The 23,905-nt window shown below is 39.9% G+C and overlaps 1 protein-coding gene across 3 annotated transcripts; it reads left to right on the plus strand.

Moving 5' to 3' along the window:
- On the plus strand, positions 1–20,868 carry LOC138953750 (uncharacterized). Of its 3 annotated transcripts, none has more exons than XM_070325642.1 (4): positions 1–349; positions 1,606–2,603; positions 14,372–14,634; positions 15,057–20,868. In XM_070325642.1, the coding sequence occupies exons 2-4, from the start codon at positions 1,637–1,639 to the stop codon at positions 15,237–15,239; spliced, it is 1,413 nt and encodes a 470-aa protein (XP_070181743.1). In that variant the 5' UTR covers positions 1–349; positions 1,606–1,636; the 3' UTR covers positions 15,240–20,868. The 3 variants fall into 3 exon arrangements, with proteins under 3 accessions (XP_070181743.1, XP_070181744.1, XP_070181746.1); XM_070325643.1 differs by having other exon boundaries at positions 1,609–2,603; XM_070325645.1 differs by having other exon boundaries at positions 14,372–14,642; positions 15,057–15,221.
- The last annotated feature ends 3,037 nt before the right edge of the window (positions 20,869–23,905 follow it).

The raw sequence follows: 23,905 nt of genomic DNA on the forward strand, positions 1-23,905 counted from the left end.
CAAACAAAACCGCGTGATTGGTGGCTTCTGCAAATGTATGCTTCGGCACGGGTTTATAACCGCGAACAGTGGGCAAATTTCAGTCATTTACTACAGCAGTCACTGCAGAGTAGCATCACGAACACAAAGTGCACGTGGACTTCGCAGAATTTTCTCAGATCGGCTGCGCGCGAACGTTTGGAGTGCGGCGCAGGTCGGGACACGCCACCTCTTGTACATTCTGATTGGTCGATGCTGTGCGAGCAGATGACATCATTTTCCAAAACAAAGTGGCAATCGCTTTCTGCAGTCACTCATTTCAGACGCGAAACTTATTCCAGAAGACATCATTTGCAACCGAGTGTGAAAGGTAGGTTTCATTTTCAAGTTTTTATGCGTCTAGTGAATATTTTATTTGTGGCGAAATCCAACCAGTGCGTCAAAGTCCTATAACATCGCGCGGTTGTGAATGACAACAAACCCGCATGGTCTTGTTTATGTTTTTGTTTTGACTTGAATTTTTCCAAGCTTTCTACTGTTGATTTTTCACCAGGAAAGTAAAAAATACAGAAGTGTGTGTTTTAATGATTTCCTTGCTCCCCGCAGTACTGACAGTGGCAGCATGAAAACTTTCAGCAAAAATCGTGCAAGGGCGTGTAAACTGGTTTGACCCATCATGCACAAGAGAGGCTAAGTTGACATACTTACATGACATAGTGCCACTTACTCTTCACGCGCGCTCTCGGGACACTTCAGCGCTCTTGGCGCATCGAGACTACAACGTGACATCAGCTATCTTTCCGAGTTGCTCCCTCTACTCATTTCGCAAGAATGCAGACGATTGTCACCAGGCTGGGCTTCGTTTCTTGTGAATGGGGAGAATAAAGAGAGATATCATTGGGAAAACAAACTTCAGGGTCGTGAAAAAAAACTTCGTAAGTCACTGGTGTTTGAAAAATAAAAAACAACAGCTAAACACGCACACAAAAGACAAGAAAAAGGGAGAAGAAAAAAAAAAGGAAAAACAATAAAGAGTGAAAAACTGGGGGAAAACGTCACACTTGCAACAAGTCTTATATTTTGTGTTTTATCTACACTGACAAAGTGTTGTAGGGGAGCTTATCATTTTTTTTATAGAGCTCGTTTAATATTCATCTTCTAACATTTTTCTCCGAAGACACCGACTATGCAGAATACCCCCCACCCCCTTCTTTTCCATAGGCACGTTGTCTATCAATGATACACGCTGGAGAATCGTCTCACGTATTCGTCAGTAGATCAGTTTTATCAGCTCTTCGCAAGTAAAATGTACTACTGAAGACACTGCATGACTACTGTAACTTGTGCGAGTGTGTTAGCTGCTGTGTTCTTGCTACTACTCAGTGTTTTCTACTTCCCGTTTTTCAGTTGTCTACTTTTACCTTCTGTTGCCTTTTGTTGTTGCTCTTTCTACAGTTCCTTTTTTTCCCCTTTATTCATTATTGTTTTTACGTTTGTTTGTTTGTGATCCGGTTACAAGTTCATCCAGTTTACTGATCTATTACCTCTAACCATAGGTATATATGTATATATCTCTTCTGCTCTAACTTGGATGACATTTTAACTGTTGCGTTTTTTTTCTGGCAGCAGGTTCAGACCAGATGACTCCAGTAGACAGATGGAGGAGAAGATAACACAGCAACGACGACATCAACGTACGCAACCTCCATCAGCAGCAGCAACAACGACGACGACAACAGCCAGCAACATCAGAAGCCAGGTGGTGGTTGTGACCAGCGGTGGAGATAGTACTAGTAGAGCAACAACTATGGGACGTGTTCGTAGCGACAGCACCAGCGGCAGTGTCGGGTGGATGGTTGAGGGAGGACACAGTTCTGCCAAGACCCCCACCACCCCCCGCCAGCCCTCCAAACGTGACAGCGGCTACCATACTGACTGTTCCCCAGCCCCCTTCTCTACCCTCTCCCACTTCACCTTCGACACCCCCGAAACCCTCCCCGAGCAGGGGACCCTCCAAGGCACTTCCTTCCCCGTCCCGAGGCCTTCTCTGCCCCTCAGCTACGCCGGGTGGCAGCCCAGCAGGATTATGTCCGACTTGGGCAGTGATGACGAAGGTGATGATGACGCTTTCGCCTCGGATAACGTCCCAGTCGGTGCTACGTCAGAGCTGCCAGGATCGACAGTGACGCTCGCTTCCTCTTTGCGCCCGCGTAGTGCCTTGTCCCGACGAGGACAGTCTCCGTCAACGTCAAATAACGAGGACGAAACGGACGGTAAAGCCGACGAGAGATTGACATCAGCATTACGTCACAGAGGCGCAGGAGGACGCGGAGACGGCGGGAGTGCTAGTGTGGGTAATTCTCCCAGAAACGTTCACTTCCCTGCGTTGAGGTACCGCGTTGTTGACCACAGTGACGACGAGGGGGAGGAGGAGGAGGGAGAGGGGGTGTCCAGCACAGACTATCACCACGGTCCACTCTCCATGGTCACTTTACCCGGGGGTGAGAGGATTCAACCCTTGCTAACAAGGACGACCGCCACTCAGACCCCCCATCTCCACAGTCAGCTCATTGACCAGATCCTGGCCTATCCCCAGGAGTTCCCGCAAAGTCCAAATGCACGAGGTGAGCTGTCTGATCTTTTTAATATCACCCACTCTGTTGCATTTTCATGTGTCGTGATAAACGTCTATGTCCGCGAGTTGTGGTATTCCTTTCATGTGCATGTTCATTTCTACTTCTTTTTTCTGTGGTCGACTTGTAGTTGTAATTCTTCTGCTGTAGGATTTGGTGTGTCCTCTGTCACGTATTCATGTGTAGATCTATATATCTTCTCCCATCTCTGTTCGTGTGTGATTCAGTGATACTTTTGCCACTTGATGTTCCCGTGTATCGAATTGGTATTTCATCTGTAGTATATATTAGCGTGTTAAATATACATATATATATATATATATATATATATATATATATATAATAAACTTCCTGTACGTGTTCGTGTGTCACAAAGATATACCATCAGCTTCACATTTAGGATACTTCCTCTGTCCCGTTTTCATGCCTCGGAATCCTCTTTCAAATTTATTATTTAGCTCTTATCAAAAATCAGTTGAAAGAATGGGATGTAACTCAGTTATGCAGAAGAGAGGTCCAAGAGCCTTCAATTATGTTGTGTTTACTCTATCTGTGTGAAATAAAACAATAAGACTACTTATAACGTCAGTCGTTGATCATTGGTTGGTTTTAAATTAAAAATGGGTGTGTGAAAAAATAACCGCTTTCAATAATATTTTCTATTTCTGTAGTTTGAAAAATGAAGCTTGTACATTTTGTATAGTGGACCTTGTATAATTTTCAGAAATTATCATACGACAGAAACTTCATTTAATTCAATATGTTTTTGGCACGTTTTCAAACTGGGTATGGTGCATATTTTAAACGTTTTATGACTGGTAGTGATTGCAAAAGTCAGTTTTGCAGCGGTTGGTTGGATTGCTTGCAAAACCCAAACCGATTTTCTGCCTTTATGTTTGCTCTCTCTCTCTCTCTCTCTCTCTCTCTCTCTCTCTCTCTCTCTCTCTCTCTCTCTCTCTCTCTCTCTCTCTCTCTCTCTCTCTCTCTCTCTCTCTCTCTCTCTCTCTCTCTCTCTCTCTCTCACTCTCTCTCTCACTCTCTCTCACTCTCTCTCTTTATATCTTTATCTCTTTATATCTTTATATCTTTATCTTTGTTTGTGCTTCTTTTCTTTTGTTTGCTATGTTCTTCGGCTTATTGTCGTGAGTGTGTTTGTCTCGTTACAATTCTTTGTGAGTTTGTTGTTGTTGTTTTTTAACAAAATGTTTAAAGTTTGTTCATGTCAAGGCTGCCGTCGAGTTTTTAAAAAAGTGTTGCACTTAGTTTTACCTTCTTTCCCCCATGTTGCTCTTTGACAAGGAAAAAGTCACTAGAAAACGAACATTATAAGCATCGTCTGCTGATGTAAACCAGCGAATCGTTTGGTTCTAGAACGAACAGCATTATATGAGAGAGAGAGAGAGAGAGAGAGAGAGAGAGAGAGAGAGAGAGAGAGAGAGAGAGAGAGAGAGAGAGAGAGAGAGATTTTGCGTTATAAATTATAAATACTTCCTTTTTTTCCTGCTGAAAATGGAGCTTCGCTCGGTGCGAAGTTAAATATCACAACAATCTCATGAATGTCGCCCCTGGAAAAGGAAAACATTTGTCACTGACACTTACACAAGCTGACCCACACATTTCAAGCCTTTCTTATTAGTTTTGTCTGTCCTCGTGACGTCTCATGTCGTTGAAACTGATCTCTGAGTGTGTCGGACGCATCACGACTGCTCGGGAATGACAGCAAGTCAGTTGTACGAAAACACTTCTCCTTTCTTCTTTTTATATTTAGTCAAGTTTTGACTAAATATTTTAACATCGAGGGGGAATCGAAACGAGGGTCGTGGTGTATGTGTGTGCGTGCGTGCGTGTGTGCGTGCGTGTAGAGCGATTCAGACCGATACTGGACCGATCTTTATGAAATTTGACATGAGAGTTCCTGGGTATGATATCCCCGAACGTTTTTTTCATTTTTTTGATAAATGTCTTTGATGACGTCATATCCGGCTTTTCGTGAAAGTTGAGGCGGCACTGTCACGCTCTCATTTTTCAACCAAATTGGTTGAAATTTTGATCAAGTAGTCTTCGACGAAGCCCGGACTTCGGTATTGCATTTCAGCTTGGTGGCTTAAAAATTAATTAATGACTTTGGTCATTAAAAATCTGAAAATTGTAAAAAAAAATATTTTTTTCTAAAACGATCCAAATTTACGTTCATCTTATTCTCCATCGTTTGCTGATTCCAAAAACATATAAATATGTTATATTCGGATTAAAAACAAGCTCTGAAAATTAAATATATAAAAATTATTATCAAAATTAAATTTTTGAAATCAATTTAAAAACACTTTCATCTTATTCCTTGTCGGTTCCTGATTCCAAAAACATAATTATAGATATGATATGTTTGGATTAAAAACACGCTCAGAAAGTTAAAACAAAGAGAGGTACAGAAAAGCGTGCTATCCTTCTCAGCGCAAGTACTACCCCGCTCTTCCTGTCAATTTCACTGCCTTTGCCGTGCGCGGTGGACTGACAATGCTACGAGTATACGGTCTTGCTGCGTTGCATTGCGCTCAGTTTCATTCTGTGAGTTCGACAGCTACTTGACTTAATGTTGTATTTTCGCCTTACGCGACTTTTTTCTTTTTAATTGTATTTCTTTCTTCTTCTTTGCTGACGTCCCTCTCTCTTGAACAACAGAAAGACGACACATGATGCAGAAAGTACTGTGACCTCTTCCCGGCGTTTCTTCAGAACGATTTCTCTTTGTGTGTGCATTTTGTGTTAACAGTTATTATTCTTAGACAGCTGACCGTGTTTATTAATAATATAATTCATCGCGATGTTGAAAAGCGTCAATGTTTCTGGCAAATCGTATTATTTAGTTCATTTTGTTGGGCGCCTGTGGAATTTCTCTGTCACTGTCAGATTGATCTGACCTTGACAATCCTTCCCCCACCCGATTTCTCCACCCTTGTCGACATCTCTATCCACCCGGACCAATGACAAATGTTGTTTCTATGGCAATTTTGCATACTCGTGGCTTATCGCGGCCACAGCCCGACCTCTCTCTCGCTCTCTCCCCCCCCCCCCCCCCCCCACCCTTCCCCCTCTCTCTCTCTCTCTCTCTCTGAGATCTAATTTCGTTAATGAAAAGAAATCATTGTGTTAATTTAATTCACGCGATAATATCAGATCTGTAGAATTTTCCTCTTTTTACATTTAGTCAAGTTTTGACTAAATGTTTTAACATAGAGGGGGAATCGAGACGAGGGTCGTGGTGTATGTGTGTGTGTGTGTGTGTGTGTGTGTGTGTGTGTCTGTCTGTCTGTCTGTCTGTCTGTCTGTCTGTCTGTGCGTGTGTGTGTGTAGAGCGATTCAGAGTAAACTACTGGACCGATCTTTATGAAATTTTACATGAGAGTTCCTGGGTATGATATCCTCAGACATTTTCTTTTTTTCGATAAATGTCTTTTATGACGTCATATCCGGCTTTTTGTAACAGTTGAGGCGGCACTGTCACACCTTCATTTTTCAATCAAATTGATTGAAATTTTGGCCAAGCAATCTTTGACGAAGGCCGGACTTCGGTATTGCATTTCAGCATGGAGGCTTAAAAATTAATTAATGACTTTGGTCATTAAAAATCTGAAAATTGTAATTAAAATTATTTTTTTATAAAATGATCCAAAATTACTTTTATTTTATTCTTTATCATGTTCTGATTCCAAAAACATATAAATATGTTATATTCGGATTAAAAACAAGCTCTGAAAATTAAAAATATAAAAATTATGATTAAAATTAAATTTTCAAAATCGTTTTAAAAACAATTTCATCTTTATTCCTTGTCGGTTCCTGATTCCAAAAACATATAGATATGATATGTTTGGATTAAAAACACGCTCAGAAAGTTAAAACGAAGAGCGGTACAGTAAAGCGTGCTATGCAGCACAGTGCAACCCATCCGCGCTAAACAGGCTCGTCACTTTCACTGCCTTTTGCACTAGCGGCGGACTGCGGTCATTGTGAAAAAAATGCAGTGCGTTCAGTTTCATTCTGTGAGTTCCACAGCTTGACTAAATGTAGTAATTTCGCCTTACGCGACTTGTTTTTTCTTTTTTTTTAAGTTGAATTTTCGACTTTCATTTTACAAAACAAATATGGGTATTTAAAAAGTGTCAGGACTCCTTTTTTCTGCTTCATTATTCGTTTGTGTGTGTGTGTGTGTGTGGTGTGTGTGTGGTGTGTGTGTGGTGTGTGTTTCTTTGTAATCGTTCTTTGATAGATTGCAGACCCTGTGCTGCACGTCCGAACATGTTGCTGTCTAAAGGGCAGAGATAAAGATAAATCTTACGCAACACCCCGCTCTGTCATGAATCGATAACCTTCAATGACGTAATAATCTGGTAGTAGGTGCGATTGCTTCCCTTGGCCTAAAAGTATTGGTGCGATAGCACTAACAGCGTTTGCCCTGCGCGGCTGTATTTTCCCCAAATTGATGCGTCAGCCCATAATGATTGAAAACAAAAGTCACCTTTGATATTTTCTACAGTCTTCTCCTTCTTCGTTTTCTTCTTTTTCTTAAATAATCATTTTAAGTCTGATCGGCTGTTCTGCTAACATATTTTCTTCTCTTCTTTTTCTTTCACCACTTTTCTCCTCGATTCAGAAAACTCATCAAATTGTGTGTGTGTGTGTGTGTGTGTGTGTGTGTGTGTGTGTGTGTCTGTGTGTGTCTGTGTGTGTGTATTAGAGAGAGAGAGAGAGAGAGAGAAAGAGAGAGAGAGGGAGGGGGAGGGGGAGGGAGGGGAGAAGAAGAACTTTCAGAGACTGACTAGTGGGGACCTTTTTTGCTTGTTTGTTTTTAAAATATGCTTCCGACAATAAACCTCGACGGAAAAACATTCTCTCAACCAAAAATAAGAAATCCCGCAAGAAATAGCACTACTAAAACGTGCAGACAGACAGAATAGAGAGTGACAGAAACTGTTCTACTTTTTTGCTGCACAGACACACACAACACAGAAACTTTTTTCGCGCGCGGCGGGCCAGCCCCATAGGCATGTTCCCCTCAAAACATAAAGCGTCAGCGCTAAAAATAGCCGCAGCCCAGCAAGACTAGTGCTGTTCGCGAGAACTGAGCGGCGTTAGCAACAGCACGTGCTTATGCCCGAGCATAGCGCAAGGCAAGTCTGCTTTGCACGAGGTCGTCTCGCGACAGCCTCGCTATCAGCTGTTTTGTGACGTACGCACTCAGCGTCAAAACAAATCGTAGTATGCCCTCGTTTGAGGTCAAGGTTACTATACTCTGTTTAGACGACACGATTTCCACGCTACGTTTTACAACGCCGGGCCCGAGTCGAGTCGTACGATACGGGTTGTAATGATTTTTCTCTTTTGTTGTGTTGTTATTTTGCTAATTTTTCTCTCGTTCTTTCCCTTTCTCTCCTCCCTCCCCTTACGAGACGGTTAAATGATGCTTTCTTCACTCCCGTCCTATTAGTGCACATGGCTGTATTATGTTTCAAGAAACTGCGAAGACGTGACTCGTTTTGCGCTGAGTGTTGCTTTAATTAGTGACACCTTGGATTTATGTGATGGCAGAGTGTTCGGAGAAAAAATATTTGAATAAAACGTTTCTATTTGTTCAGTATATATATATATCAGATGTCATCTCTCGTTAAAAAAAAGAAAAGATAAATAGGTAAATCAGTAGCATAGATAGACAAATAAAAACGACCGCGTAAAACTAACTGTGATTGTATTGTTTGTTTGATGGTCGATATACTTGGATTTCGTCTTTCTTTGTAAGTCACGGTGATATATATATATACTAGATGATTACCCGCTTCGCCGGGTACCGGCTTCGCCGGGAAGAAGTAGAGCCGAATACCTGCTTTGCCGGCGCACGAAGGAAAGAAGATAAACGCGCAAAACACTGGAGACCTTCTAAAAATAGTAACGTGCAGTGACCTTCTAAAAATAGTAACGTAGTAACGGGAATATGGATTGACGCCACACGGAGGAAGGGAGATAATCGCGGCTGAAAACACTGGAGAAGATAAGGAAGAGTTACTGGTAGTGGATCCAGACCACAAAAAAACAAAATCGGTTCAGCGCGCACAGCGCTGCGCGCTGAGAGCACGTGTTGAAATATCTCATCGACCAGGTTGTGTCCAGGGTGTACCTGAATAAGATCACCAAATTTGAAACAGATCCATCGAGAACCTTGGCCGCGCATCGCACACAGACAGACAGACAGACACACAGACACTAGTCGATATATATATATAGATGTCACACTATAGGTCCATGACTGTGTACCATGGTTGTCTACTCGTAGGTCTACGGCTTCAGTTTTTGTTTTTGTTTTTGTCACTTGTTTGACGGTTTGTTTGTTTGGTTTTTCACTCTTTTCAGTTCAGTACAAAATGGTTGTGGACATGTACACCTCATTTCGCTTGAAACACACAGAAAATTAACGGGGCAGATACAAAGCAGACCTCAATGTTTTCTCTCTAATCTTATCTCCGTCCGACACACACTTCAAGCTGCACGTGCGGTGACCACGACTGTGCGCGTGCGCAGAGACTCCGCAGATAAGGGCGAGAAAGCGACGGATTGGCTGGGTTGTTCTTCACCTGTGATGACCCAAAAACAGAAGGAGATGCGGGGGGGGGGGGGGGGGGGCGAATGGGAGGGGGTAGGTTAAAAAAAAAAAGACTGGTGCCCTAAACCGTGGGAAGACGGTAGATAAGTGCTGTTCGTTGTCTGGCACGAAGTAACTGAAGCTGAGAGATTTGTTTCTATTATCTTTCTTATCCCGGCACCCACTTGAGGTGAAATGGTTCCCAACTCTGCCGTGGTTCTTCAGATAACGGCTCTCTAAAAAGGCTGACGACCTGTTTCGGAGCATACACCCCACCCCCGAATCCCGAACCTTTTATAGTTTTTTTTTCAATTTCATAAAAGATGAAAATATGGTACAGGTGTTTAAACAATCAACCATTACAAATAGTGTAAAGTAACTACATAGTATAATTTTATCCCATGGTTTTTTTTGTTATCAACAGATCAGTTAAACAAACTATTCTTACTGGTCATTTAATTGAAATACAATGAAACCCAAAACAAAACACCCTCCTCCCTTTCCGATACCTCCTGAAACTTACAAGCTGTTGAACTGACAGTTGCATTCGGCCGCGAATGCAAAGCTGAGAGAAAACGCGTGATCGAAAAACAGCGAATGACTGCAGTTATTGTAAACCCACCACCTTCGCCTTCCCTATACGTACACAACCAGGGGAAAACTCTCAGTTTACTACAAATGTACGGTCGTACGTCGCCTTGCCAACACTGAGGTTCCCACAGAGCTGCGCATGCGTATGGGCGTGGGAACTATGCGCGTGCGGCAAAGGTCATGTCCTCGGGCGGGAAAAAAAGTAGAACACTCTACTTCTCTGTTTACTACTGCAAGTATCAGCGACGTAAAATTGTAAAACCAGTCTTGGAGCGAAGTTTTGTGCAGTAAACGTTTCCGATACATAAATATGTCTGTTTCTCTGCTGATGTACCCACAATCCGACAATAAAGTCACTTCAGTTTTATGTATTTATTGTATTGCATTGCATTGTATTGTATTGTATTGTATTGTATTGTATTGTATTGTATTGTATTGTATTGTATTGTATTGTATTGTATTGTATTTTGATTTTGTGTGTGTACATGTATGTAGCGTTTCCTTTTCTCTTTCTCAGTCCTGTCTTTTCTTTTTACAACGAGTGCCACATAAGCAGTTGCGGCAAAGAAAAAGAATAGATTATAACTAACATTATTCTGCTCTGTTCAATTATTCTATCATCAGTAATTAGGCGATGCGCTGTAATAATCTGACTGCATCGGATACATTGATCGATTATTAGGTAATAATCTGACGTGACTGAATGACCGAGTTTTGTCTCACGAGTGTGCCAGATCAGAGTACCGATTACAAAAATAACAGGTACATTGATTCATCTCTAATTTCGGTTGCACTACTGGAGAATCGGAGACATAATACACGTGACTATGAGAAGGAGAAGCCTGATATGTTTATATATCATGCTGATAAGACTAGTAGGTTAAACACAAATCGAGAGAGAACAATTTGGCAGGGGACTACCCCTTTGTGCTGACTACATCAAGACACCTTTTTATTTGTACCAGATTCTTTGAATGATCTGTACCATATATCTCAAAGAACCAGAAATAACTTCTGTTTGTATACATTACTTAGGTGCTTATTCATTAGCCCACAGAAGTACAGCACCTGTAATTGTGTGAAGTGCTACATTTATCTGTTGGAGACACCGAAATCCCCCCCCGCGGGTCAGTTAGGGGGAAGAATTTACCCGATGCTCCCCAGCATGTCGTAAGAGGCGACTAACGGATTCTGTTTCTCCTTTTACTCTTGTTAAGTGTTTCTTGTATAGAAAGATTTTAGTCAAGCAGTATGTAAGAAATGTTAAGTCCTTTGTACTGGAAACTTGCATTCTCCCAGTAAGGTCATATATTGTACTACGTTGCAAGCCCCTGGAGCAAATGTTTGATTAGTGCTTTTGTGAACAAGAAACAATTGACAAGTGGCTCTGAACCCCTTTCCCCGTCGCGATATAACCTTCGTGGTTGAAAACGACGTTAAACACCAAATAAAGAAAGAAAAAGACACCGAAATAAGTCTTTTCAAGAAACAGGGCTTGGTTGTCTCGTCGAAAGAAGTAAGGAAGTATAAACATATTCGTATTCAAAGTTAGCACCAAAACAGCCATGCGATATTTTTTTTATGTAGATGGTTTATTCATCCCAGAATAAATAGCTCACAACTATTATTACACACAGGGGGGGGGGGGGGGGGGGGGGGTCTGCTGACATAATCCCCGTTACCTCAAGGTCTTACAAGAAGTATGCGTGTGATTATTCCTATGCAGTGCTATATCTACGTACTCTTATAATCTCACCTGACACGTGATGATAGGTACGTATAGGTGTTTTCCAGGTGAGTAGGCTGTCCCGGAAGCGAATTTGCGATTCCTAAACGCCCCACTGAACGACTGACGTCACGGCCGCTTCGGCCTTTTCCGGAGGAACACCGCGTGCCACTTCGATCGCGTTGCACTTGCAGTCATTCGGCGATGCCACCTTCATTATCAGTTAATAAAGTTATTATTCAGGCAATATGAAAGAAATTAGTTTTTTCTTTTGTTACACTTACACATAGTTTTATGAAGATCAATTTCAGACTCGACATAAGAATGGTTGTATCATGAGCGACTGTCACAAGCGAGAGGTGCGGTTCGGTCAGTAGGTCAGTCACTGTCGAACTGTTCGGTGCGAAGCACGGTTTTGTTTCTTGTAACTATATTGATTTCTTCAAGTTGTACTAATGTTTACGCTTTGCGCTGCGGTTTAATATGTGTGCTTGTTATTGGCTAAGTACGGTGAGCCCGCGCCGTTTAGTTTGCAGACCGTGCACATGTGAGCTTTGTGTAATCGCGTTTTCATCATAACATACCACCGTGCTAAACCGCTTTGGGGGAAATGGTTTAAAAAAAAAAATTAAAATTAAAAAAATAAACGGAATGCATCATGGTTGAAAAGATTGAAGGATGGAGTTAAGGACACAAAATAGATGACAAAAATAAAACAAACAAGAAAAAAAACTGTAACCAGGAAGGGAGTCGAACCCGAGTCAGCTGACCTTCAAGCTGGAGCACAAACCACTCGGCTACGACAGCAACTGACAGACAAGGCTACAAAAGTGAAGGCTTTTCAGGGTTACTCCGTCGTATGTGGCGTTTCTCGCGCATGAATGTTCTGTTACCAACTCTACGGCTAAGAAAGGTTGCATTTGAAGTTAAATGTCCACGGCTAAAATATCAAAGGGAACACCATTTCTGAACAACACAACGGTTTGCGCTCGCCTCTCGCAGTCGTTCAGGCCGTGAAACCAAATCGGCCTGCCTGATACAGCAGATATTTGAACACTTCCACGTCACACTGAAACACTGAGCTACAGTTTAGTAACGTGATATGTTTTCAATTGTTCGTTCACTTATATTGCTTTCAGATTTAACACACCAAGATGAATGAAACAGTGGCACGGTTTTCGTTGCGAAAATGTGCAATGGCAGTGCTACGCGATCGAAGTGTGTATTATGTACACGCGGTGTTCCTCCGGAAAAGACCGAAGCGACATGTGACGTCAGTCGTTCAGTGGGGCGTTTAGAAAGAAAGAAAAAGACACCGAAATAAGTCTTTTCAAGAAACAGGGCTTGGTTGTCTCGTCGAAAGAAGTAAGGAAGTATAAACATATTCGTATTCAAAGTTAGCACCAAAACAGCCATGCGATATTTTTTTTTATGTAGATGGTTTATTCATCCCAGAATAAATAGCTCACAACTATTATTACACACAGGGGGGGGGGGGGGGGGGGTCTGCTGACATAATCCCCGTTACCTCAAGGTCTTACAAGAAGTATGCGTGTGATTATTCCTATGCAGTGCTATATCTACGTACTCTTATAATCTCACCTGACACGTGATGATAGGTACGTATAGGTGTTTTCCAGGTGAGTAGGCTGTCCCGGAAGGGAATTTCCGATCTTAGTATAAGCTTACCTGTGTTTCCACCCGTGACATTTGCGACAGTGACACCTGAATTCTATCTTAACTGTTTATGCAATAAGCACTAACCTAAAAACATATCATACTTAATGAGTGCAAGTAGAAAAAATGAAGTGCAAAGATGATCTAACTCTCTTTGTGTAATGCTCACTTACTGAGATTTTTGTTACCTACCCGGCTTTCCTGATAATCGGGTAAACCCAAGACAATCAGAATGTATGATCACGAGAGCCCTCCCCTGAGCTATTATTATCAAGAACCTGGATGCATTTTTAGGGTTTTGGTCATTCTTAACTCATTGGGCAATGGCTGCAGCTGATCTCAGATCTCTAAACTCGTTCTATCGGAAACTACACTGTTTAATCTAAGCTGGCTGATGTGTCGAGGGCATATACAAATCCGTCTCTGAAATACCCTGATCAGTCGGATCGAAATCAATCATACGAACAACTTCTGCCATTGCTGCATGTAGTCGTCGAATAGCACACATACTGACATAGAAAAAGCGAAAGAATAGACAGAAAGGATAAAAGTACAGCAGAGAAAGAAATATAATACTAAAAGAATTAGATAAACCTAGCAATATGTGTTTTCTTGTGGAAGTTGCACCATATTGCCCTGGTAAGGATACTCCGGCCGTTTGGTTCATTTTTCCTGTGACAGTTTTGTGAAAAAAGAAGAGTTTCGGTTCAATGTTTGGAAGTGGTTTTTTTTATGTTTATATTATAAAATCTGACAATTTTGTGTATGTAATTGTCTTTCTCGTCTTGTATTCTCTTGTCCTGTGTTGTCTCCGGCATGTCCTGTCTCATCTTGTCTTCTCTGTTACATTTGACTTGAAGCATTCTCATTTCCGAAAGAAACTGTCTAATTTATTTCACAGATACTATTTTCATTTCGTTGTAAATAGTTTTTTAACGTTTTTGTTGTTGTATTTTTGTTGTTGTATTTTTGTTGTTGTTGTTGTTGTTGTTGTTGTCTTTCTCAATGTTATATTGTTAGTTTGTGTGTAAGCGCGCGCGTGTGTGCATGTGTGTCAGTGTGTTAGCTTATTGCTTTTAATATATTTTTGTTATTTGAATCCAAATTAACTGAACGAAATTCTGTCTGTTTCAGGAAGCGCAGTCAGGCGTCTCCGCTACTACTCGGAAGGGGAAGAGTCGGTGAACGTATCGTCGTTGACTAATGGGCCTCTGCCAGACATCGTCCCCGTCACTCATGGTCATAGGGAGCGGTCCCTGTCCGCACCAGACCTGGAGGCAATGCAGCGACAACGCGCAATTGCCCAGGAGGTGGGCCGCGAACTTCGCCGAATCTCCGACGACTTCGTCCGAAGACACGAAGAGCTCCGAGAAGACCCGAATCCGAACGGAGCTTTGGTGAGTCGGTATGGACTAATGACTTTTTTTGTTGTGTTTAAAAACTGTTTGTCTTTTATTTGTGTTGAAAAAACAATCTTGCAGTGATGTAATCTGAGTTCGATTTGACAATTTTTCTTTCTAATTTTTAAGACAAGTTTCAGTTGTTGTTGTTTTTTCTTTGAGTGATATATGTCCTGATTGATTTATTAATTGATTGGCGAAAACGTTTTACAGAAATAGTTTACTGTGAACCGGGTCAGTTTAGCTTTATTCTGTTTTCTATTGTTACAGCTTGAATTCATGTCATACAAAAAGAAGAAACAAAAGAAAGACAGAGAAAGGAAGAAAACTAGAGAGTAAAAAGATAAATCAAATTCCATAACATTTCCCAAAACTTTCCACTTCATATCAGCTTATAATGTTCTCTTGTTTTCTTGCAGACGGCTCTCCATGCTGAACTGAACCAAGTGGCCGCATTCTTCTTGACCGGTGTCCGACGCTTCCTCTACCGTGGCTTCGCCTCCTACTTCCGTCACGTGTTTCACTGGACCAGGCAAGCCATGACGGCAGCCGCAGAGCAGCCCCAAGGCAGCTCTGTGGACTGTGACTCCGACCAGAGGTGATCGGTGTTCGAGAGAATATCATGCGATTTCCTTGCATACATTCGATGCAAAAAAACGTTGCCCAAGAACGAGCATAATCATGGGTTATCCCTGATGATGATACTGAGGTGTGCGTGATCTCCGGAATCCCCGATGGCGCTACTGCACAACTTGAGTCTATTGAAAGGTAGACGAACGTTCAAAACTCCACGGTATCCTATGACACTTGCACTGAAGAAAAAGACGATGGTTGGAAACTGATTTGGGGCCACAGAGAGGAAATTCCAGCATGGTTATTCGGTGAAGAGGAGAGCGTTAACTTTCACTCTCCCAATACACGTTGACGGTTTGGAGGTGGATTGCTTTTGGTTATACACATGCAGGGGCCAAAGTAGCCCGGTTCTCACAGAGACAAAAAGGTTTCAGTTGAACGTTGTCAACTTCATGGTGTTGACGGTGCTGTTTTTTCTTCGGATTGTAACTTTAATCAACATTTTGGACAAACAGAAAAAGAAGAAACGTTCACTACAATATTTCTTTGACATTTAAAAAGACACTGACCTGAAATACTTTTTTCTGGACTAACTACATGTGGACGCATGGAAAGCAACAGAACAATTTACGTTGCGGATGGTGTTTGTAATTTCCCAGCGACTGAGTTTCGACCAGACAAATTCAGAACATTACAAACTGACTACGGGTGCTTGTGTTTTTGTCTGAACCGTGTTGTTATTAATATTTCTTCTTCGTCGGATTTTTTGCCGGTTGGTGACTGTTCAAAGCTTGGTCGTTAAATACTATTTTGCGGAAGGTGCCTGCAATGATTGAATCCTTTGATATTTGAACTCATTATTGCTTTGCGATTTGGTGCGCTGCGTGTTTTTTCTGTGTCTGGTCTCACTTCAAATTTGAAAACGAGATGGAACTTAACTAGTCTGAACTGAAGCTATGTTTAAAATTGAAAAATATACTAACTTTCACGTATTCACTTCTCATATCTTGTTTCTTTTTTGTTCTTTCTTTTTTTTTTCTCTCCTGAATATTGACAAATGCAAATGAGCAGGCTCACATTGCAGTATGTGAATTCCAGGTTTTTTGTTTGTTTCAAAAGTCTGAGCTAGTGTGTGATGGGGGTGGAGTTAGGGTGTTGAGAATGGTTTCATTCCCTAGGATCGTTTTAATTGTAAAATAAAACTTTGCAACTTGACTAAAACGCTTAAAAAAGCAGATGAGAAAATAACATGGAGGATATACTTTTGTGCTTATAAGTACATGGGATTTTTTTTTTAGAGAGAAGCAGCGATTAGCAACAAGTTTCAGATTAGAAGAAAAGCACATGTCGAAAATGATGCAAACGGTTTAATTCTTGCTTTCAGGTAAAATGCAAATCTATGCAAAACTACACTGAAAATACCGAGTGTTTTAAAACTTCTTTCTGTTCTTCTTTCTTTATTTTTTTCTCTCTCATTGTTTCATATTACAAACGTCCAAGGAGTGGCCTTCATTTTGCAGAATGTAGTTAAGATGTGTTTTCAATCCGTGCGCCTTTTGGTTGTCAATATACTGGTGTCAAGAGTGTTCGCATTTTATTACATGTTCTCTTATTGCTGCCATTGTGACTTTATTACTTTCAATTCTTTTCACGATTTTCAGCATGCAAATTTGTATTTGTGTACAGCTTTCGTTTGCAATATCACCCGCTCAAGTTCGAAATGAGTGTTGAACCATTTCGGGACTGGGCCGGCGCCATTTTGAATGCTATGCAATATTTGAAAAACATCTCGGTGGAACTAATTTTTTGTGTAATATCAACTGTCCATCCTTAGACGATTTGACATGACTTTTGCGCTCACAAGCAAATAGAATTGTCCATGCATGTAATATTTTTGTATTATATAACATCATATCGTTCACAGAATCATTGAAATATAAGGTGAGTTTTTACAGTGACGTTGCCATCTTGCTCAAAATTAGGACAAAATGTGTTTGTACAAATATGAGGTCCATCCATCCGAACCGATCTCGTCACGTTCACGTATCATAGCACGCTTGAACAAATCCCACCGCCTATGTCGCTACAAGAAAGAAGCGTTTGCTTTTTTTTGTGCTTTTTTTTTTAAATTCATCATATCGGATCATTATTTGTACCATCTGAATCATGATTATATGTAGAAAAAATATGCAAAACTGAGTTTGTTCTGCTACGTTTTATTTGTATTCGCATCTTCATCAAATTCAATGTTCCTTCTCATGACACGAACAAAAGCAATCGTGATTAAAATGTTGGATGTTTGGAAAAAAGAATGCAATTAACTTTGGCAGCTATTTTGTTGGTACCAAAATGGTTGAGGATAAAGTGTGTCACAAATTATGCCTTTCTTGCTTTATCTTCATTCCTACTTTCTAAGGAAAAATAACGCATTGAGAGATAGCACTCGATACGGTGTTGCTTATGAATTTTATCCTATTTCTGAGGAGAAATACAGTCAATGAATTTTTCTGTGCGATCTTTACTTGCTCGAGGAATCACTCCTAGATCCTGAACTTGTTGCTTGATTCCTATGTGCAAGTAAATTGTCTTTTTTCTTTAAATCAAGTGCTGAAAATTAAAATTTAAGATAGTAAATTAGGTGGTTTTTAGAATCCGAAAGGTTCTAAACTCCTTGTACGATTTGAATGTTTTCCCCCCGCGGGTTAGGGGGAAGAATTTATTCGATGCTCCCCAGCATGTCGTAAGAGGCGACTAACGGATTCTGTTTCTCTTTTTACCCTTGTTAAGTGTTTCTTGTATAGAATATAGTCAATGTTTGTAAAGATTTTAGTCAAGCAGTATGTAAGAAATGTTAAGTCCTTTGTACTGGAAACTTGCATTCTCCCAGTAAGGTAATATATATTGTACTACGTTGCAAGCCCCTGGAGCAATTTTTTGATTAGTGCTTTTGTGAACAAGAAACAATTAACAAGTGGCTCTATCCCTTTCCCCGTCGCGATATAACCTTCGTGGTTGAAAAAGACGTTAAACACCAAATAAAGAAAAGAAAGAAAGAACTCCTAGATCCTAAACTTGTTGCTTGATTCCTATGTGCAAGTAAATTGTCTTTTTTCTTTAAATCAAGTGCTAAAAATTAAAATTTAAGATAGTAAATTAGGTGGTTTTTAGAATCCGAAAGGTTCTAAACTCCTTGTACGATTTGAATGTTTAGAGGCGAATTTCTTCAACACAATCTTGGGCTGTCTCAATTTCGAATGTATTTCGTGGAACGAGATTGTTGAGACTGTTTTCGCTGGTTAAGTATCACTGCATTGAGATTATTAGTACTGTTTTACAATGTTAAGTCTATCTGCAACACATACTCATGTTCCCTTTCTGTGAGAAAAAGCTGTTTGACCTCTTTTTGTTCTGTTGTTGCGTTTCTTGAACATTGGATTCTGTTCACGAACGCAAGGTATACTGGTGGGTTTTTTCTGCAAAAAAACCGGTTTTGATCCTTTTTCTGTTGCGATTCTGAAACTTTGTTGTCCGTTTAATTCTGTTCATGAACGCAAAATATACTCATGTTCTTTTCACTGCGAAGGATATTACTGTTCTGGGTCCTTTTTCTGTTGCTGCGTTTCTTGAACTTTATGGTCCGTTCGTGAACGCTTGGTCTTACTTACGTTGGTGATTTCACTCCCCAAGATCTTTCTTCAAACTGTTGAATGCATAACACGTGTATGCTTCCGGATGCTACAACATCCGACTATTTATTCTCTGTTGAAGCCAAGGCTCTTTCCTCTTCGTCAAATATTGCTTCTTAACTTTAACGCTGGGATACTTTTTTTTTAATTGACGGTGTTTATTGTACAAAGGTTAGGTCGAGTTTGCCCTAGCATTAGTGATACTTGTCTGATCTGATACTTGTCCGATCTATGCTTTTGTTCTGGTCAGAATGCTCATTCATGTTAGTCACGTTTGAACCATTTGATTTCATGTTCTCAGATTAATTTATTTTCATGTTCTGAAAATAATCTATGTACATGGACTTGTATTTAAATCGTTCAGTTTGTTCATTTTTGCTTTTGACCTGATGACAATCTACGAAGATTAGAAATATTATTCTTTTCGTGTGTCATTTTGTTTTCCTTTTGTGTTCTTATTCGTTTGGATCGTCACGGTAAAGAGTTGAGTTTTGCTTTAAGTCGCACGAATCTTGATCACTTTTTGTGGTTTCAGAATCAGTTTATTTTATTGAACTTTATTTCTCAACCGCTCACAATTTGGACATTTACTCCACGCAAGGTAATACGATGATTTACACAAATATTTACGCTCATCGTCAAATCAAATCTTTGACTTCATCAAATATTTACGAACGCTTACGGTCATCATCACCCGTCATACACATCTTTGTCAGTGAGTCATTTTAGATGTACAACAACGATTTCCACTTAGCATTATTCCTTTTCAAACTTTTGACAATTCCAATTTTGACAAATGTTCAACTGCTTTTTTGGCCAATGTAATTTTTTTAAGTGCGCCAGTACACATTTTTCGATATCGACTTTTGAAACAGAATGTTTGTTTCATTTAGTGTTGTAGATGAGCAAATGAAACATTCCCTGGCAGACCATTTTTATTTTTGAAAACATAGTCTTTGTGGGTTGTTTTAACTTCAAGTACTTTTGAACAAAAATACGCATTAAAAACATAGAATTATCACATAAACCGCAAAGGACTACTATACTGCATTATTTAATTTTCATTTTTTGATTATATTCACTAAAGTATTATGTGCCAAAAATTGACTTTTTATTATCACTGGAATGTTTATATCTCGGTTGTTTTTTTTGTTTTTTTTTTACAACTGCATTTTTTGTGTGCGAACATTTTGCTCTCAAGTCTGACCGTCTTGTTTCTCTGGCTGTGTGCAATGTTTTGACCATTGATTTGAACTGATTTGCTTGTTGGGAAAATCAACAGTATTGATGATTGTGTTGATTGAGCCAAAGTTGTGGTAACTTGTTCTTCATAGCATTTTTGTATAAATACTTTTCCTGTTCATTTTGTTTGAAGGGAACTGCAAGGAAGTCTTTCCGTTTTGTTAAAATATACCTACTTTTTTTCTGAAAAGGCCGAGGTTTTATTAAATGATGAAAGTAGCAGTTGGGCGTTCACGGCATTTGTGAGTATTTCTAACAGTTTTAAGCAGGATGGGTTTTTTTCTCCAAAATTAGTTTCAGCTTTGTCATTTATATTATTTATTTATTTATTATTTATATTTATTAGTGTTCTTGTCATTTATAGGTTTTTCTATGCCACACTTTGTGCTCCTAGTTGTGTTAGGTTGTGACGTCGCAATTATGACGTTGCAATGTTGATGACGTTTGTAATGGTTCTGGGTCATGCGTCATGCTAGGCCAGCCAATGGTTTCAATGATCTCATTTTGCAACTGTACAGCGTTGAATTGAATTGCTTGGTTGTTTGATTGGTTTGTTGAATGGTTGCTTGTTTGGGTTGGTTCACTTATTTGACGAGAGTTTCTTTGCCAAAAAGTATTGTTTGTTTGTTGGTCGTGTTTTTCGCAGAACTTAAACTGCAGTTGGTTTGAATTGTGAAAAAAAACAAAATTTGGAAAAAATATACAAATGAGAATAAATTTGAAAATAATCTATTTGCTTTGACGGTGTTTGCATTTGTGTATTTGTTTTGTTAAACTCTGACTCTCACTCCTCTCTCTGTTTCCCTCTCTTTCACACACACACACACACACACACACACACACACACACACACACACACACACACACACACACACACACACACACACACACGAATAGAGAAATGGACAACACACACACACACACACACACACACACACACACACACACACACACACACACACACACACACGAATAGAGAAATGGACAAAATCGTAAATCAGTGACACATTTTTTTATCTCACAAAAGGACAACAATGGAAATAAAAGGAAGAACAAAAGGGAAGACGACGAGAAAAAAACAATCAGAACAGAAAATAACAAGGAGAAAAAAACAATTATTCGGCGCAGATATACATAAAGATATACATACACAAACACAAAATCAAGAAAATGTGCCGAAAATTTGAAACAAAACCTCTTGCCTTGAAACACAAGGCATATAAAACTCAAAAAGCAAGGAAACCTGAAAGCCTTGGGCAAGCACAGACTGGGGGATATAAATAAACAAAGCGCGATGCAACAAAAACAGCCCGGGACGTTGTTGTGAATGCTTGACACACATTCTGACCAATCAGGGCCATGGATGCAGAAACAGAAGAAGAAAAAACTCTCTCTCTCTCTCTCTCTCTCTCTCTCTCTCTCTCTCTCTCTCTCTCTCTCTCTCTCTCTCTCTCTCTCTCTCTCTCTCTGCAACACGCACATACAGTAACACACACACACACACACACACACACACACACACACACACACACACACACACACACACACACAAATACATACACCATATATCATGTTATATCATGCTGTCTTTTTAATGAATCGTCCGAACGCCTCTCTCTCCCTCTCTCTCTCTCTCTCTCTCTCTCTCTCTCTCTCTCTCTCTCTCTCTCTCTCTGCCTCCAATGTTGCACTGAAAACTGTGTGTGAAAGTGAACAAGTTGTCTTTACAGACCACACTGAAACTTTCACCACCCAGAGTGGAGCACCACGAAAGGCTTTGTACTGGGACTCTATACACCCAAGTCCCAAAGGAATCGCGAGGCTGGCATGCAACATTAAATATGCTGGTCAGCCTCGTTTGCCCTCACTCAACCATCGCCCAGCAGTACGAACCGGTGGCAGGGTAACCTTACTTCCAACTCCAATGTCCGCCAACAGAAGCATGCCGTCAGCTCTGCAAATCCCATCGCCGCCTCTTCATATCCAGCCACCAGGATTTGCAGTGGCTGGACATCAAAAACATACCGGTTGCTCCCAAGGTGTGGGTCAGGCAATACAAAGAAAAACATCACCTGAATATGCCTGGTGGGCAAATAATCAGTCTTTACCACCTTGGTTTCCTCCCCCTATGAATTACAATCCACATCTTCACTCTACACGCTGGTTGCCATACTCATCCTTCAAAAGTCCGTATGTTAACAATCATTCAGCCTACGCATCAATGAACATTGCGTTTGAAACTCTAGTTTGAAGTAAACATTAGTGTTATGATTCAATTTGACGCTGTCAGATCTGAATTCTTACATTAGATCTGTTAATGGTGTGTGTGTGTGTGTGTGTGTGTGTGTGTGTGTGTGTGTGTATGTGTGTGTGTGTGTGAGAGAGAGAGTGTGTGTGTGTGTGTGTGTGTGTGTATGTGTGTGTGTGTGTGTGTGTGTGTGTATGTGTGTGTGTGTGTGTGTGTGAAAAAGAGAGATATTGAACAACTGATATAACATTGACATTATTTTTATCAATCAATCACTTCCCTCCTTGTGACAATGCTGATAGCTGAGCTATTTTTGTGTGAGAAATAATACGTACACCACTGCTTATTATCATATGGTTTGTTATCAATGTAATCAAAAGGATCTGATTACATTTTTTTAATGCATCATTATGATTATGTGACAGTGTTGCTGCTACTTCTGAATTTATGGATCAACGAAGTGCTGACATTGCAATTATCTGTGAAATGAACGGCTAATTATCTAATTCTGCATCATTTGAAAAATAAATGATGAGTGAAACTGAACTGATGTGTAGAATAAGAGGTCTTTATTTGCACCCTTGTGTCCGTTATGGTGTATATTATTGGTCATTGAGTGTATGATAAGATTGATTTGCTGACATTATTCAGTTTGATTATTATGAAATTCGAATTGTGACAATGCTCATGGCTGAGCTATCTTTTTTTGTGAGAACAAAATACGTACACTTCCTCTGTTTATCATATGATTGTTAACAATGTAATCAAAAGGAGTTGATTACATTTGTAAGTGCATCAATATGATTATATGACGGTGTTGCTGCTATTTCTGAATTTAAGGATCAACGGATTCCTGACATTTTAATTCTCTTTGAATTTAGTAGCAATTTATTTAATTCTTCATCAATTGTCAGTGAACTTATGAGTTCAACTGAATTGATGTGTTGACTAAGTGGTGTTTATCTTCACCTTGTGTATGTGGTGGTATATAGATTTGGAAATATAGTGTCTGACAATATTGGGTTGCTGACATCATTCAGTTTTATTATTACGAATTTGGAATTGTTAGTATAACATTTATAATTATTGTTATTATATACCTGTATTATATTTTTTTCAAATTGCAAGCAACTTTTCAACAGGCATGCATAGTCTGTGAAAAAGTAGTCACTTTTCATTACTTGCTTTTCGTCATTATTTGAAAAAAAAGGAAAAGAAAAAAAGCTGTGGAATTATAAACATTACCATGACTTCAACTAAAACATATTGGCCGAATAAGGAAGGGCTTCGCATTGGACACCTGAATATTAATCATTTATATAACAAAATGACTGATGTTTCAAATGTACTTTTTAATTCTGGAAAAAGTTTTCATATGTTTGGTTTTTCTGAATCCAGACTATCAGATAATGTGTTAGACTCTGACATCATTGTTCCAGGATATACTCTTATTCGTAATGATCCTGTTAAAACGAATGAAACAGGCATTACTGTTTACATAAGTGAATCAGTTACATAT

Source organism: Littorina saxatilis, linkage group LG17 (genome assembly GCF_037325665.1).
Source record: "Littorina saxatilis isolate snail1 linkage group LG17, US_GU_Lsax_2.0, whole genome shotgun sequence".
NCBI classification, from domain to species: domain Eukaryota; kingdom Metazoa; phylum Mollusca; class Gastropoda; order Littorinimorpha; family Littorinidae; genus Littorina; species Littorina saxatilis.

Coding starts and splice junctions, on each gene's coding strand:
- LOC138953750 (XM_070325642.1), top strand. CDS start 1,637: ATGGAGGAGAAGATAACACAGCAACGACGACATCAACGTACGCAACCT. Junction 2,604..14,371: donor GCAAAGTCCAAATGCACGAG/GTGAGCTGTCTG, acceptor TGTCTGTTTCAG/GAAGCGCAGTCAGGCGTCTC. Junction 14,635..15,056: donor CGAATCCGAACGGAGCTTTG/GTGAGTCGGTAT, acceptor GTTTTCTTGCAG/ACGGCTCTCCATGCTGAACT.